The sequence below is a fragment of the Zootermopsis nevadensis genome, unplaced genomic scaffold (genome assembly GCF_977971745.1).
Source record: "Zootermopsis nevadensis isolate Lab colony 2312 unplaced genomic scaffold, Znev_1.0 Znev_ptg000003l, whole genome shotgun sequence".
In the NCBI taxonomy this organism is placed as follows: domain Eukaryota; kingdom Metazoa; phylum Arthropoda; class Insecta; order Blattodea; family Termopsidae; genus Zootermopsis; species Zootermopsis nevadensis.
Window position 1 is genome coordinate 1,929,837 of NW_028259135.1, and position 18,072 is coordinate 1,947,908.

At 43.1% G+C, this 18,072-nt stretch overlaps 1 protein-coding gene across 49 annotated transcripts in view; it reads right to left on the reverse strand.

Annotated features, from left to right (window-relative positions):
• Positions 1-18,072, reverse strand: part of Dscam1 (Down syndrome cell adhesion molecule 1) — a 183,743-nt gene that overhangs the window by 135,212 nt on the left and 30,459 nt on the right. For all 49 annotated transcript variants that reach the window (XM_087360755.1, XM_087360578.1, XM_087360570.1 and 46 more), the window contains exon 3: positions 1,131-1,309. In XM_087360755.1, coding sequence (XP_087216881.1) covers positions 1,131-1,309 — 179 coding nt within the window. The remainder of the gene's footprint in view (positions 1-1,130; positions 1,310-18,072) is intronic.

Consider the following 18,072-nt stretch of genomic DNA (forward strand, 5'->3'; position numbering starts at 1 on the left):
TATTGTGAAAATCCAAAATTTATATGTCAACATTCACTTCTATACAGGCAGGTCACGTAGATAATGGTGTTGAATTATCCTGAAAATTTAATTTGTGTTTTATTGATACAATATTTTTATTTTCCGTCTATACACAAACTTAAAATAAAGTTGTTTAAAATTATTTAAAATTATAACATTCTCAGTAGACACTGCATCTTGTTACATTTTTTGTATCGACGACATGTTTCAATGTGTATCACATCATCATCAGGTCTATCAATTTTAATATATTTTAAAAACTGTTGTACATTTTGCGTTGCATTTATTGATATTTTAATTTGTTTAATTTTAAGTTTTTTGTCTCTTCCTTTTGATTTGGAGGTTGTACTTGGATGTTTTATATCTGTAAAATTAATTTTCAAGTCGTGATTTTGGATATTGACATAGGAAATATAATAATTTAAAGAGTTAATACGTAATACAACGTAATAAAATGTAAATGAATCAGAATAAAATGTAGTAAAAGGTAGTAAAACATACAAAATGTACAACAGTTTTTAAAATATATTAAAATTGATAGACCTGAAGATGATGTGATACACATTGAAACATGTCGTCGATACAAAAAATGTAACAAGATGCAGTATCTACTGAGAATGTTATAATTTTAAATAATTTTAAACAACATTATTTTAAGTTTGTGTATAGACGGAAAATAAAAATATTGTATCAATAAAACACAAACATGACGCAATTAAGATATAAATTTCTAAACACAATCTTTGCTGATGTCTGAATAATTTAAAAACACAGAAAATTATTTACAGAAATTCAAATCTCATCAACACAATTAAATGCAATATTAAAAACTTACATATTTTCATTCTGAACCCCCCCCCCCCCCCCAATTCAATTTCAAGTGGTATCTATTTGAAACTGCTATCACCATAGATCAAACAATAAAACCCCCCTTATACCACGGGTGTCATGACGCAACCATGTTGAATAGAAAGAGAATTATTAAATATTACTTATATGAGCGTTGGCTTTAAAGGGTTATATCAGTTTGGGAACATACGATCTAGTACAATCCTTCGGAAACCAAATATACAACACGACTTTTTAATATCTGTTAGTTCGTCCTGTACCTGTCTGAGTCCTGGCACATCCCCCACTGCAGTTCCATCAGATCGCACCCATATGATCTCTGGTACAGGGTTACCACGTGCTGAACACTCAACTACCGCACCTGTCGTGTTGGAGAAGTCTACCCTGTTCGGAGGCTCCTTGATGTAGACTGGGCCAACTGTGTCATCCTCGGCAATTGCTGAAAACAGTGAGAAATCCAATTATATATTGAGTCTGCCTTTGTCAAGCTCTTTTTTAAAAGTTGGAGAACACAAGACATCATAAATTCCAAGATAGGAATCAGAAAGTCCATATTTTACACGGTAATGTCATAGCCTATTAATGAATTACACACAACAGAATGAAACGAACCTCTAAGCAATGGCGATGTCGTAATGGTATGCCAGGTAGAACCTTACTCTTGATATAACTGCTTCACTGGCAGTGGCAGGGTTAATTTCTCAGCCACAAAACTTAATTACAACAACAGTAAAATGAAAAAACGATAAGATACTGTAATTTCTGGATTGGTTTTTGGAAAAATTATACGCAGAACATACCTATGTTTATATTTCAGAAAGGGGTGTTCTGAAAATCAAGTAACAGGGGGTGGAGCATTCATGTTAATTGTGTTAGCCATATTACGTTTGCTAACACCTTGAAATCCTAAAAATAAAAACTCTTCTGTCTTTCATGATTCAGTGGTACTCCTTACACAGGAATACAGCAAAATTAGTGACATAAAATGTAGCTCTAGTGAGCCAGAAACAAAGTAAAAGGGATTTTTAGTACGGTCAGCGTTTACTACACGCGTTCTATACCCCATACCTTTCAAAACTGTCAATTAATGTGGCTGATGTAACATGCATGAGAAGATACAACCTTCCACACAACCACAAGGTGACAGCACATCATTACGTACACATACGATTCAGTTTAACTTTGTGGGATAAAGAATAAGGCCTACAGTGAGACAGGAGAACAACCGTAAATTCTGAAAACCACGAAAATAAATCGTGGGAAACTATCTGTGAGTTTCTCGTGGGTGCAACGCAAAGCATACAACTTGGTCTGGTCAAACGCTCAGCGTGTAGTCGGTCGGTTGGGGGTTAGCGCATAGCGAGCCATCTTTCTTTTGTATATTCTCGCGTGAGTGTAAACCAGTTTTGAGAGATAGCTCAGTCGGTATAGTGACTGGTTAACGACTGGGCGACCGGGGTTCAATCCCCGACGGGGACAGGATTTTTCCTCTAGCCTCTGCGTCCAGACCGGCTCTGGGGCCCACCCAGCCTCCTATCCAATGGGTACCGGGATCCTTTCCCGGGGGTAAAGCCGGTCGGGGCATGATGCTGACCACTCACCCCCATCTAGTGCCGAGGTCAAGAATGAGTAGGAGCTATACCTCCACTCCCCCCAAGCGCCTACATGGTGTATAGTGGGACAAACTTTATTAAGGCTTTGACCGGGATGTTCTTTTGTTAAATCTTATGTGGTACCGCCTGATTCGACTTCTAATGGTTAAGTGAAGTGTTTTCTTCGCGGTACGGTCTGGATTCGTAAATATTATGAAGACGAGCTTCGGCTTCAAAGGGTTAACCAGCTGATTTTCGTAATGGTGAGGTGCAGTGTTTTCTTCGCGGTACGGACTGAATTCATAAATAACATTCAGACGATCTTCGGCTTCAAAGGGTTAAGGGTCCTACATTTTGAAAATAAGGTTCTGAGAGCTTCGAGCCTCCTGTTAGCTGAATGACTTCGTATCCGAACTAGACGCAGTGCGGAGATTCACTTCACTTTTGTTGACAGTTGATTACCTTAGGTGTTGAAGCAGAAAGTAATGCCATTAAAACACACAAGAATGGAGACAGGGCGTGGCGAGGTATTGATCCAGTGCGTGGCTTATTGCGTGACACACACAAATATATACGCTCTTATACGAAGGAAGAAAGAAAAGCATATAAACAATTTACATGCCTATATAACTAACACAGATACGTGAATTTATATACATATATTTATTTTACAGTCTATACACAAACTTATTTAAAATAATGTTGTTAAAATATTATAACATTTACAGTATAAAGTGTATTATGTTATATTTATGGCGCTCCTTTATCGTAGTACGACATTACATTATTCAACGCTTTTATTTTTGTTTTTGGACGACATGTTTCGATGTTTTATGGCATCATCTTCAGGTTTATCAATCTATATTATTTTATTTTTTATATTATTTTATACTGTAAATGTTATAATATTTTAACATTATTTTAAATAAGTTTGTGTACAGACTGTAAAATAAATATATGTATTTGATTCAACACAAACATGACGCACTTAAGATACAAAAAGTGAATTTATTTATTTATTTATTCATTCGTATATCCATTCAATGTGTTTGATAAGTCGAGGATTGCCGCATCAACTTCAGATGTCATTTCATTTTGATAATATCGATGATACTTAGAAAATATTGGATAAAAGAGATACGACAAAATATACTGAAACCCAACCAAAGAAGTTCCTCCTTATCTTTTTAAGGTTTTCATATGTTCCCCTACGAGACGTCCATAATTCCACAAGTGCCGTTCATTCCTGCCCCCTTCCTTCGCCATTAACTCAACAGTTTCAAGTAGGAACACTCGAATAGACGAGGATCCTCCTGGCTGTACAGTAAAAATAGCTCTTACGAGGGACGTTTTACTGTCATCACGGTGACTATGACAGTAAAACGTCTCTTTAAAGCCGCGTTAACTCTTATTCTGATTATTCTTCGTTCACCATTAACGATTGGTTCATTAGATACTGGCCACGGTGGTCTAGCGGTCAGAACACTAGCCTTGTAAGCCTGGGGTCCCGGGTTCAATTCCCGGTGGTGCTCAAATTTATAACTTGTGTTGGGCAAGGCCGTGGTCTAGGCAACACGGAGTTTTCCTCCGTGGCATCCCAACAATTACTCCATTCACACACAGAAGAAGGCAATGGCAAACCACTTCTGGATCATCTGCCAAGAACGTATATGAACAGGTCCCAGTCCGAGAAAAGGATGGAAGGATCCTGTTCATATGGACCTGTCGTCAGACAGAACACTACAAATAAAAAAAATCAATAGATACATTTCCTCTCGTCATAGGTTCAAATAAATGTAATACTGACATCTCAATCTCCTTATTTCTATCCAATTTTATCGTGAGAGATTTTGTTATTATCATTTCGATGCTGTTCATAAATTTCATGTTCATAGCCTTTTTTCCTGTTTTTATCTTTCTGTTGGAATATCAGTAAGGAAGAGTTGTCTACAAGACTCTCTACACTGACAAAATTTCGTGACTAGTTGTTTTTGGCTGCCTCAGACTCGTTTGTGAAGCCTGCGGATTTAGGCAACACATCTCTCTTCTGTGTTTGCTGGGTTGCAGGAATCTAAGGGTTTGTAACAGCCAAGAATTAATTACTCTGTAGCTGGTATCCACTTATCGACTTATATAAAGACCAGCGGCTAACAACACATGCCACCTGCTTTAACGATCTGCATTTTGACTACAGAGTATTTCTGTGTTTCCTTTGATATCGTAAAATAAATAACAATTTATGAGATGCGAAGTTTTCACGACGATAACGATGTTCTGGGTTTTGGCGTGCACTCGTCGGTAGACGCCAAGGTTTCGGAGAAACATTCTGTCCCCATCTTCACGGCGATGCTGGGGAATTTATATTGGGTTAAAGGAAGTGAAACAAACTAATACAAGAAAACTTACAAAGAAACTAAATCCCCCATGCAAACAAAGTACGTCTCTCTGAAAATAGCGACAGATTTTCCATAACCACATCCGATATAACGAGCAACGTAGGCATCAAAGAATACCGAAACGTTACTTGCGTTCTAGAAATTCAAGAGCTTCTCGTTTCGACTCCAAAACAACGAGACGTATTTCGTTAAAATCGGGTACTGTAAGTCTATATTATTATTATTATTATTCAGTGTTCTGTCTTACGACAGGTCCATTGCTCTGCCCAAAAATAGCTCTCCAGTTGTCCCTATTCTCGGCTTCTCGCTTTAATTCCTGGAACGTCATCTTCTTTCCTTGTTTAAGGTCGTCGGTTAGCTGTATCAATCTTCTTCCCAGTCCTCGCTTTCCTTCAACCTGGCCTTCGGTGATATCACTCAGTAATCCATTCCTTCTTATAATATGTCCCAGCCAGTTAGCTTTCCTTCGTGTAATCGCCTGCAGAATGTTTCTTTGCTCGTTGACTCTCCTCAATACTTCTTCGTTGGTCACTCGATCCGTCCACCTGATCTTCTCTATTCTTCTCCAACACCACATTTCAAAACTCTCCAGGTATTTCTGTTCCTTCTTCCTGAGTGTCCAAGTCTCTGCTCCATACGTAACACTTCACTAGTTTCTCCTTCATCTCCAAGCCCAACTTGCTAGTGAGAAGTATCCTCTTCTTGACGAAAGCTGCCTTGGCCACGGCTATCCTTGCTTTTACTTCCTTGGTGCATAGGGCGTCCGTCGTGACTATGCTTCCCAAGTACTTGAAATGCTCCACATTCTCCATCTGTTGGTTTCCAATTACAACGTTCAATGGTTCTGCTCTCGGAACTATTTTGATTTCAGTAACTACAGATTTACTCACAAACGGCTCATCGAATAGGAGTTTACCGACGTTTCGGCGTTAACTACTGTCTCCATCAACACGGGCTGCAAATATTATTGTTTAATAACGATCCATTTTTCTTGGACTAGCTTAAATGGATTTGTATAGAGGTTCATTCAGCTTGATAGCTCAGGTAGTTGTAACGATAGTAATCGATTGTCTAGTAGTACCCCACTGCATTTCAACGACGAAGGGAAAGTACGTGGGCCTTAGGGCGCTTACGTCATCACAGACAATGTTTAATGCAAGTCTGTGCGAACCAGACGGGGTAATGTTCATGTTGCACTCAGCACCAAACGCATACTGGACAGATGTCATTACATTATTAATGCCCAAAGTCTGGACTTTTCTTTGTTGCCCATTAAAAATGTGGTTGTCTGTCGCCAGCATACTGGGACTGCCTTCAGCGACTCTTCCAATTACAATAACGCCTCCAGGCGCTCAAATTTCTGCGACCACCCTTACCAAGCCGAGATCTCAAAAAAAGTCAGTGGCTACAGTCTTCAGGTACGAGATGGTTGATCAGGAAGCGATTCCTGGTACAACAATTATTTTTCTTTTACGAGGTGCGATCGGAAGGTTTCCAGACTGCGCGTATAAAACCCCGTACACTTATCTCAGGTATTAAATTCATCCATCACCCTCGAAGTAGTTCCCCTGGGAGTGAACACAACGATCCCAGCGCCGCTGCCAAGCCTGGAAGCATCCCTGGAAATCTTTCTTTGTCAGCCTGTCAAGCACCATCTGCGATTCTGCCTGAATCTCTTGCCAAAGACTCGCCAAAACGGCTACGGAAACCTATGAAATGCTAAAGCAAGCATTTGGGGAGTCCGCAATGGGTCGTGCACAAACTTTTGTGTGGCATTCACGTTTTAAAAATGGCCGAACCTCTGTCGATGATGACGAGCGTTCTGGACGACCATCTTCGAGCACAACGCCCGAAAATGTTACGAAGATTCGGCAGGCCATTCACGAAGATCGACGTCGTACCATCAACGACTTGTGCGACATTGTTGGGATAAGCTATGGGACCTGTCAGCTGATTCTAAAGGAATAACTCCACATGCGACGCATCATGACAACGCGCCAGCGCACACCGCCCTCAAAGTTCGGCAGGTTTTGGCCTCAAACACCATGGCCGTCATCCCGCACCCTCCTTATTCGCCGTGTGACTTCTTCCTCTTCCCAAAGATGAAAATTCAGCTAAAGGGAAGGAGATTTGAGACGATAGAAGAGATTCAGGCAGAATCGCAGATGGTGCTTGACAGGCTGACAAAGAAAGATTTCCAGGGATGCTTCCAGGCTTGGCAGCGGCGCTGGGATCGTTGTGTTCACTCCCAGGGGAACTACTTCGAAGGTGATGGATGAATTTAATACCTGAGATAAGTGTACGGGTTTTTATAGGCGCAGTCTTGAAACTTTCCGATCGCACCTCGTAGTTACCAAGTCCAGGTCGGCTCTGCGGCTCACACAGCCTCCTATCCAACGGAAACAGTGATATTTTCTCAAAGGTAACGAGGAGAGGCTGTGAAGCTGACCCCCACTCGCCTCCATCCGATGTCGACGTCTTCGTGACATGGGGGCTTAATGAGCACTTGAGAAGTTATCTTTACCTTCCATTGTAAATCGCCATTTCTGAGGTCAGTCTCGTTGTTTGTTGCCCAGTTTTATTAAAAGACGCTCTCTCGACTGCGTAAGTTACATGCCGCTGAATTGGGGGAGAGAGTGTGTTATTATAAACGACGAATTCAGAAGGCTGTGAAAGCTGTCGTTACCTCTTTTTAAGGCAAGCAAATTTCAAGCAAAACTGTCCCACTGCACGCCATATAGGCGCTTTGGGGGAGAGAATATATAACTCCTACTCATTCTTGACCTTGTCACTAGATGGGGTGAGTGGTTAGCGTCACCCCCGGGAAAGGACCCCGGTACTCATTGGAGAGGAGGTTAGGTGGGTCTGGATGCATAGGCTAGAGGAAAAATCCTCTGCCCCCCTCGGGAATCGAATCCCAGTCACTATACTGACTTGGCTACCCCGTACAACAAAGAAAATGTGATTTGAGTCATGTACCGGCATCCGGACGTCTAGGATACAAGACAGAATATTACTAGGTTAAAAGTTATTCTGACATTGACACATCACGATTATCTAACTTCGAAAACAATGTAACGATTCGTGCGAGGTTTCGAACAAACAAATTGTGATATAAATTAAGAATAACGAGGTTACAAACGGCTCGAGGGGCCTCTCTAGCCCCCCAGTGACGCGGTACGGCCTACAACAACCCGGTCACAGTTATGACACATCCACCACCACTAGCAACGGCGCCATCATCACTCTGGACCAATTCGTCGCGGCTGGAACAATAAATGGCGATGAACGTAGAGGAAAAATTCACTTCTATTTAAACCAGCAGCAAGTAGTAACTCTCAGTCTCACAGACCCATATTCTACTTTTATTTTTAAAAAGTGATAGTGGAACCACGGTTCCGGAGAATTTGACGTAAATACGTCTATACGGAAAGGAAGTTTATATATTGGCTTTATTCTAAATATTTCCTTTATACATGCTTTACAATTGAGTAAAGTTTGATTAAGACATTGCTTATTTAACTTGAATTAGTTCCGCTTAAGATGGCTCTGTGGTAGATGAATGTAATGTAATGTAATGTAAGGTAAGGTATTTATTATTTAGTGTTCTGTCTGACGACAGGTCCATATGAACAGGATCCTTCCATCCTTTTCTCTTCTCGGACTGGGACCTGTTCATATACGTTCTTGGCAGATGATCCAGAAGTGGTTTGCCATTGCCTTCTTCTGTGTGTGAATGGAGTAATTGTTGGGATGCCACGGAGGAAAACTCCGTGTTGCCTAGACCACGGCCTTGCCCAACACAAGTTATAAATTCGAACCCGAGACCCCAGGATTACAAGGCCAGCGTTCTAACCGCTAGACCACCTCATCTTATTATTATTTAGTGCTCTGTCTGACGACAGGTCCATATGAACAGGATCCTTCCATCCTTTTCTCGGACTGGGACCTGTTCATATACGTTCTTGGCAGATGATCCAGAAGTGGTTTGCCATTGCCTTCTTCTGTGTGTGAATGGAGTAATTGTTGGGATGCCACGGAGGAAAACTCCGTGTTGCCTAGACCACGGCCTTGCCCAACACAAGTTATAAATTCGGGCACCGCCGGGAATCGAACCCGACGTTTCCTAGGTAACATAACAATGAAGTTACACTTTTTCGTAACACTTTTTTGCCGAATGACACTGACCCTAAAATATAGACGTATTTACGTCAAAAAAGAAGACAGAGGAGAGTAAACAAAAACAAATTATTTTACATACTTCATTTGTTTAAGAAGTAATTATTCCTTAAAATACAAGGGTCTACGGGTCTGTATGGGCTAAGGGCCGGCTGCAGAGTATAAAAAATTTCGTAGCTTACACACTGAAAAGAGTTACTAAAATTTCACTACCGGGGGAGTCCTTTAAATGACACAAATGAAATTTTATTTCAAGATAAGATAACAATAAAACTATTTCGAATTCGGAGTAATCTGTAAAATTTGTATCAAATTCATGCCCCATAAAACCACACAGTGTCACTAGAGGTACTGTAAAAAAACCATTGAAAACCTCAGCCAGGATATCTGACCTCCTGGTTACAGGGCAAGTCGGAATGATCAGTAGGCACGTTGGACGACTATTAACAAAATCACAAAAATAAAAATATCCCCTCGAATCCTCGGACTGGATCTTTCAATGTTTAACGCCTCACTGTGATGAAGGCACCCTCATGAAAATCCCCCCTGACGTAACCATGGAGATCACCCCTTCGTTAGCTGAATCATTGTGCTAAAATATCGATCAGATGGTACAAACACGACAGATCAACTACTCAGCTGTGCATCGGTAGGTTCGAGAAATGCCATCTCAATGGTTCCCAAACTGTGGTTCAGAGACTGCGGGAGACAGAAATCTTCATACTCATCGCCCTGATGACGGAGGCAGTATGACCTCCGAAACGTTGGTTAACATCGACCAGACTACACAGCGCAACAACCCAGAAGACAGAAATCTTCATACTCATCGCCCTGATGATGGAGGCAGTATGACCTCCGAAACGTCGGTGGACATCGACCAGACTACACAGCGCAACAACCCAGAAGACAGAAATCTTCATACTCATCGCCCTGATGATGGAGGCAGTATGACCTCCGAAACGTTGGTTAACATCGACCAGACTACACGGCGTAACAACCCAGAAGACAGAAATCTTCATACTCATCGCCCTGATGACGGAGGCAGTATGACCTCCGAAACGTTGGTAAACATCGACCAGACTACACAGCGCAACAACCCAGAAGACAGAAATCTTCATACTCATCGCCCTGATGATGGAGGCAGTATGACCTCCGAAACGTCGGTGGACATCGACCAGACTACACAGCGCAACAACCCAGAAGACAGAAATCTTCATACTCATCGCCCTGATGATGGAGGCAGTATGACCTCCGAAACGTTGGTTAACATCGACCAGACTACACGGCGTAACAACCCAGAAGACAGAAATCTTCATACTCATCGCCCTGATGACGGAGGCAGTATGACCTCTGAAACGTCGGTGGACATCGACCAGACTACACAGCGCAACAACCCAGAAGACAGAAATCTTCATACTCATCGCCCTGATGATGGAGGCAGTATGACCTCCGAAACGTTGGTTAACATCGACCAGACTACACAGCGCAACAACCCAGAAGACAGAAATCTTCATACTCATCGCCCTGATGATGGAGGCAGTATGACCTCTGAAACGTTGGTTAACATCGACCAGACTACACAGCGCAACAACCCAGAAGACAGAAATCTTCATACTCATCGCCCTGATGACGGAGGCAGTATGACCTCCGAAACGTTGGTTAACATCGACCAGACTACACAGCGCAACAACCCAGAAGACAGAAATCTTCATACTCATCGCCCTGATGATGGAGGCAGTATGACCTCCGAAACGTCGGTGGACATCGACCAGACTACACAGCGCAACAACCCAGAAGACAGAAATCTTCATACTCATCGCCCTGATGATGGAGGCAGTATGACCTCCGAAACGTTGGTTAACATCGACCAGACTACACGGCGTAACAACCCAGAAGACAGAAATCTTCATACTCATCGCCCTGATGACGGAGGCAGTATGACCTCCGAAACGTTGGTAAACATCGACCAGACTACACAGCGCAACAACCCAGAAGACAGAAATCTTCATACTCATCGCCCTGATGATGGAGGCAGTATGACCTCCGAAACGTCGGTGGACATCGACCAGACTACACAGCGCAACAACCCAGAAGACAGAAATCTTCATACTCATCGCCCTGATGATGGAGGCAGTATGACCTCCGAAACGTTGGTTAACATCGACCAGACTACACGGCGTAACAACCCAGAAGACAGAAATCTTCATACTCATCGCCCTGATGACGGAGGCAGTATGACCTCTGAAACGTCGGTGGACATCGACCAGACTACACAGCGCAACAACCCATAAGACAGAAATCTTCATACTCATCGCCCTGATGATGGAGGCAGTATGACCTCCGAAACGTTGGTTAACATCGACCAGACTACACAGCGCAACAACCCAGAAGACAGAAATCTTCATACTCATCGCCCTGATGATGGAGGCAGTATGACCTCTGAAACGTTGGTTAACATCGACCAGACTACACAGCGCAACAACCCAGAAGACAGAAATCTTCATACTCTGATGACGGAGGCAGTATGACCTCTGAAACGTTGGTAAACATCGACCTGACTACACAGCGCAACAACCCAGAAGACAGAAATCTTCATACTCTGATGACGGAGGCAGTATGACCTCTGAAACGTTGGTTAACATCGACCAGACTACACAGCGCAACAACCCAGAAGGCAGAAATCTTCATACTCTGATGACGGAGGCAGTATGACCTCTGAAACGTTGGTAAACATCGACCAGACTACACAGCGCAATAACCCAGAAGACAGAAATCTTCATACTCTGATGACGGAGGCAGTATGACCTCTGAAACGTTGGTTAACATCGACCAGACTACACAGCGCAACAACCCAGAAGACAGAAATCTTCATACTCTGATGACGGAGGCAGTATGACCTCTGAAACGTTGGTAAACATCGACCAGACTACACAGCGCAACAACCCAGAAGACAGAAATCTTCATACTCTGATGACGGAGGCAGTATGACCTCTGAAACGTTGGTTAACATCGACCAGACTACACAGCGCAACAACCCAGAAGGCAGAAATCTTCATACTCTGATGACGGAGGCAGTATGACCTCTGAAACGTTGGTAAACATCGACCAGACTACACAGCGCAATAACCCAGAAGACAGAAATCTTCATACTCTGATGACGGAGGCAGTATGACCTCTGAAACGTTGGTAAACATCGACCAGACTACACAGCGCAATAACCCAGAAGACAGAAATCTTCATACTCTGATGACGGAGGCAGTATGACCTCTGAAACGTTGGTTAACATCGACCAGACTACACAGCGCAACAACCCAGAAGACAGAAATCTTCATACTCTGATGACGGAGGCAGTATGACCTCTGAAACGTTGGTAAACATCGACCAGACTACACAGCGCAATAACCCAGAAGACAGAAATCTTCATACTCTGATGACGGAGGCAGTATGACCTCTGAAACGTTGGTTAACATCGACCAGACTACACAAAGCAATAACCCAGAAGACAGAAATCTTCATACTCTGATGACGGAGGCAGTATGACCTCTGAAACGTTGGTAAACATCGACCAGACTACACAGCGCAACAACCCAGAAGACAGAAATCTTCATACTCTGATGACGGAGGCAGTATGACCTCTGAAACGTTGGTTAACATCGACCAGACTACACAGCGCAACAACCCAGAAGGCAGAAATCTTCATACTCTGATGACGGAGGCAGTATGACCTCTGAAACGTTGGTAAACATCGACCAGACTACACAGCGCAATAACCCAGAAGACAGAAATCTTCATACTCTGATGACGGAGGCAGTATGACCTCTGAAACGTTGGTTAACATCGACCAGACTACACAGCGCAACAACCCAGAAGACAGAAATCTTCATACTCGTCGCCGTGAGAACCTCAAATCTCACTTGAACCTATTAGGTCTTCTGATGCTTCAGAAAGCAGATTCCAGCGAGCGAGACTTCTCATCTTCGGCGGGGTCTCGAACGCACTTCGCCTGTCCCCTTGGCCGTAACTTGCCCTGCAATTTTAAACCCCTATCAGTAGCTACGCACATGTGTAAGCTACACCTGGCACAGCTCAGGTGACGACAGGTGGCCGAAGACAGAGGAAAAGGCCTCGAGTTTACCAACGCACTTTCACCCGAAACCTTGTACGAATTAATGTGAACTGCTTACAGCCATAAATCGACCTCATGTTTCCATTCCAGCAGCCAACGAGCATTCTGAACAGTAGCTGGAATGCAAGTCACAAAGCTAATCACTGCTGAACGGCTTAACCAGTCAGAGGGAAAACAGAATGGACAAGTTTCCTAAAACGGAAACGTAATGAATTCGTAATCATAACTGAAGAGACCAGCCGAACTCGGTAGTACTATATTTTACTTAAAATCGTAAGGTGATATAGTTGCGTCATATTGTAAAACTAATATTTAATTAATTATTCCGTTTTTGTCCGTCTAATCACAATTCATATATAAAATTTACAATTAAGATAATTAAAATATCATTTTGATGTTCCTCATCGAACAATCGATTTACATTTGGAACATCTATTTACAACATGTTTCGGTTCCTATACGAACCATCTTCAGGTGTAAAAGTTAAATTGTAATTGTAATTAGATTTTAAGTTTATAATTTTAACTTTTACACCTGAAGATGGTTCGTATAGGAACCGAAACATGTTGTAAAAAGATGTTCCAAATGTAAATGTTCGATGAGGAACATCAAAATGATATTTTAATTATCTTAATTGTAAATTTTATATATGAATTGTGATTAGACGGAGAAAAACCGAATAATTAAATAAAATCGTAATGAAAATTGTCCTGTTCCACGATTAGTATAAACAATAAAAAAACATTAAGGTGCATGTACATCTTTCAAATGTTGCCCGTGTCCTGGGAATGTTATCGGAACAGACTATTCAAATTTAACGGTCTCAGCTGCAGCTGGGAGGACACAACCAGTCCCGACAATTTTTTTGCTCTCCAACAAATCACTCTTAGCGTCTGACTGAAGAACAAAGTACGAACGGCACGAAAACCCCGGTCGGTCACTTCACTGACAGATATCAGAGCGTACGATGCTTCACGAAAGACAGTCAATAACACGGGTGTCTCTACTTGAATCGTGGAACAGACACACGTGTCGCTCGTGAGAAGACCCTAAAATTGGCTTGTTCAAATGAACATGACTGTATTCTGGGATGTTGCACAGAAATTGGCCGACATTTCAGTCGAGATTACACCCTCCATCGTAGCTCTGTTAAGAGGCAGTAAGCACCTCCAAAACGTCGGTAAATTTTTACGAGACGGTGGTCTAGCGGTTAGAACGCTGGCCTTGTAATCCTGGGGTCTCGGGTTCGAATTTATAACTTGTGTTGGGCAAGGCCGTGGTCTAGGCAACACGGAGTTTTCCTCCGTGGCATCCCAACAATTACTCCATTCACACACAGAAGAAGGCAATGGCAAACCACTTCTGGATCATCTGCCAAGAACGTATATGAACAGGTCCCAGTCCGAGAAGAGAAAAGGATGGAAGGATCCTGTTCATATGGACCTGTCGTCAGACAGAACACTAAATAATAATAACATGAGGTGGTCTAGCGGTTAGAACGCTGGCCTTGTAATCCTGGGGTCTCGGGTTCGAATTTATAACTTGTGTTGGGCAAGGCCGTGGTCTAGGCAACACGGAGTTTTCCTCCGTGGCATCCCAACAATTACTCCATTCACACACAGAAGAAGGCAATGGCAAACCACTTCTGGATCATCTGCCAAGAACGTATATGAACAGGTCCCAGTCCGAGAAGAGAAAAGGATGGAAGGATCCTGTTCATATGGACCTGTCGTCAGACAGAACACTAAATAATAATAAGATGAGGTGGTCTAGCGGTTAGAACGCTGGCCTTGTAATCCTGGGGTCTCGGGTTCGAATTTATAACTTGTGTTGGGCAAGGCCGTGGTCTAGGCAACACGGAGTTTTCCTCCGTGGCATCCCAACAATTACTCCATTCACACACAGAAGAAGGCAATGGCAAACCACTTCTGGATCATCTGCCAAGAACGTATATGAACAGGTCCCAGTCCGAGAAGAGAAAAGGATGGAAGGATCCTGTTCATATGGACCTGTCCTCAGACAGAACACTAAATAATATAAAAAATATATACTACTACACAACGCCAAATCCCAGAAGACGGTCATCTTCATAATCGTCGCCGTGAAAACCTCAAATCTCAGCAGTTATTTCCTTCCTTAAATTATTTATTAATCAGTTTCTTCATTTCTTTCTTTGTATTGTTTCAAATGTTATTCCATTCTTTCGACTCTGCCCATGGGAAACGGCCCTGATCTTCATTGGAGAAGAGAAGGGGCGGGCCCGAGATCAGATCTCGTCGCGGAAGCAAGAATGAAAACTTTAACCCCTGCAAGGAACCGAACCCCGGTCGTCCAGTCAGTCAATAGTTATCCTAACTGAGCAACCCGGGCTCCTGTACGCAGAGAAGTCACTGACTAACAAATATTTTAAAAGCGTACTCTACTTAAAATGGAATTGGGGCCCACCCATTTGCAGAGGCGTTCTTTGCGACTTAACACATCCCTCGGCGTAAGTAGGGGGTCTTCGTGGACGGGCATGGACCAAAATGTAATTCCCTGGGCAACAACAAATTTCAATGATACCCGTTAACTGACTTTGTTGATCAAACTTACAAAACAGACGGAAATAATCTCCTAATTACGCATTCACTTTATAAACAGATATTAAAATGTTCATAAAAACTGTTTACAGCTTGGAAATCCCTACATTTGCACACCAGCCCAGGACATGCAAAGATTTCGGCACTACGAAATTAAGATCCACAAATGTGTGTAGCATCTGATCACAAAGCACCATATGTAAGCGCGTATTTATATCCATGACATGATTCCAAAGGATGTTTTTCTGCGGAGAGAAAAGTGCAAGCTGATAAGAAATCGTCCGAAGAATTGCAAAATGCACCGATTGAGTACTTACCACTGACACAAGATATGGACAAGTTTCTCTCGAGAGAAATTATTACACGACACTATCAAATACATTCTTGCGTCCATGAGTATGGTAGATGAATCGCCCTGATGAAGGAGGCAGTATGACCTCCGAAACGTTGGGAAACATCGACCAGACTACACAGCGCAACAACCCAGAAGACAGAAATCTTCATACTCTGATGATGGAGGCAGTATGACCTCAGAAACGTTGGTAAACATCGACCAGACTACACAGCGCAACAACCCAGAAGACAGCCATCTTCATACTCATCGCCCTGATGACGGAGGCAGTATGACCTCTGAAACTTTGGTTAACATCGACCAGACTACACAGCGCAACAACCCAGAAGACAGAAATCTTCATACTCATCGCCCTGATGAAGGAGGTAGTATGACCTCCGAAACGTTGGTAAACATCGACCAGACTACACAGCGCAACAACCCAGAAGACAGAAATCTTCATACTCATCGCCCTGATGAAGGAGGTAGTATGACCTCCGAAACGTTGGTAAACATCGACCAGACTACACAGCGCAACAACCCAGAAGACGGAAATCTTCATACTCATCGCCCTGATGACGGAGGCAGTATGACCTCTGAAACGTTGGTTAACATCGACCAGACTACACAGCGCAACAACCCAGAAGACAGAAATCTTCATACTCATCGCCCTGATGATGGAGGCAGTATGACCTCTGAAACGTTGGTTAACATCGACCAGACTACACAGCGCAACAACCCAGAAGACAGAAATCTTCATACTCATCGCCCTGATGACGGAGGCAGTATGACCTCTGAAACGTTGGTTAACATCGACCAGACTACACAGCGCAACAACCCAGAAGACAGAAATCTTCATACTCATCGCCCTGATGATGGAGGCAGTATGACCTCTGAAACGTTGGTTAACATCGACCAGACTACACAGCGCAACAACCCAGAAGACAGAAATCTTCATACTCATCGCCCTGATGATGGAGGCAGTATGACCTCTGAAACGTTGGTTAACATCGACCAGACTACACAGCGCAACAACCCAGAAGACAGAAATCTTCATACTCATCGCCCTGATGATGGAGGCAGTATGACCTCTGAAACGTTGGTTAACATCGACCAGACTACACAGCGCAACAACCCAGAAGACAGAAATCTTCATACTCATCGCCCTGATGATGGAGGCAGTATGACCTCTGAAACGTTGGTTAACATCGACCAGACTACACAGCGCAACAACCCAGAAGACAGAAATCTTCATACTCATCGCCCTGATGATGGAGGCAGTATGACCTCTGAAACGTTGGTTAACATCGACCAGACTACACAGCGCAACAACCCAGAAGACAGAAATCTTCATACTCATCGCCCTGATGATGGAGGCAGTATGACCTCTGAAACGTTGGTTAACATCGACCAGACTACACAGCGCAACAACCCAGAAGACAGAAATCTTCATACTCATCGCCCTGATGATGGAGGCAGTATGACCTCTGAAACGTTGGTTAACATCGACCAGACTACACAGCGCAACAACCCAGAAGACAGAAATCTTCATACTCATCGCCCTGATGATGGAGGCAGTATGACCTCTGAAACGTTGGTTAACATCGACCAGACTACACAGCGCAACAACCCAGAAGACAGAAATCTTCATACTCATCGCGCTGATGACGGAGGCAGTATGACCTCTGAAACGTTGGTTAACATCGACCAGACTACACAGCGCAACAACCCAGAAGACAGAAATCTTCATACTCATCGCCCTGATGATGGAGGCAGTATGACCTCTGAAACGTTGGTTAACATCGACCAGACTACACAGCGCAACAACCCAGAAGACAGAAATCTTCATACTCTGATGATGGAGGCAGCATGACTCTGAAACGTTGGTAAACATCGACCAGACTACACAGCGCAACAACCCAGAAGACAGAAATCTTCATACTCATCGCCCTGATGATGGAGGCAGTATGACCTCTGAAACGTTGGTAAACATCGACCA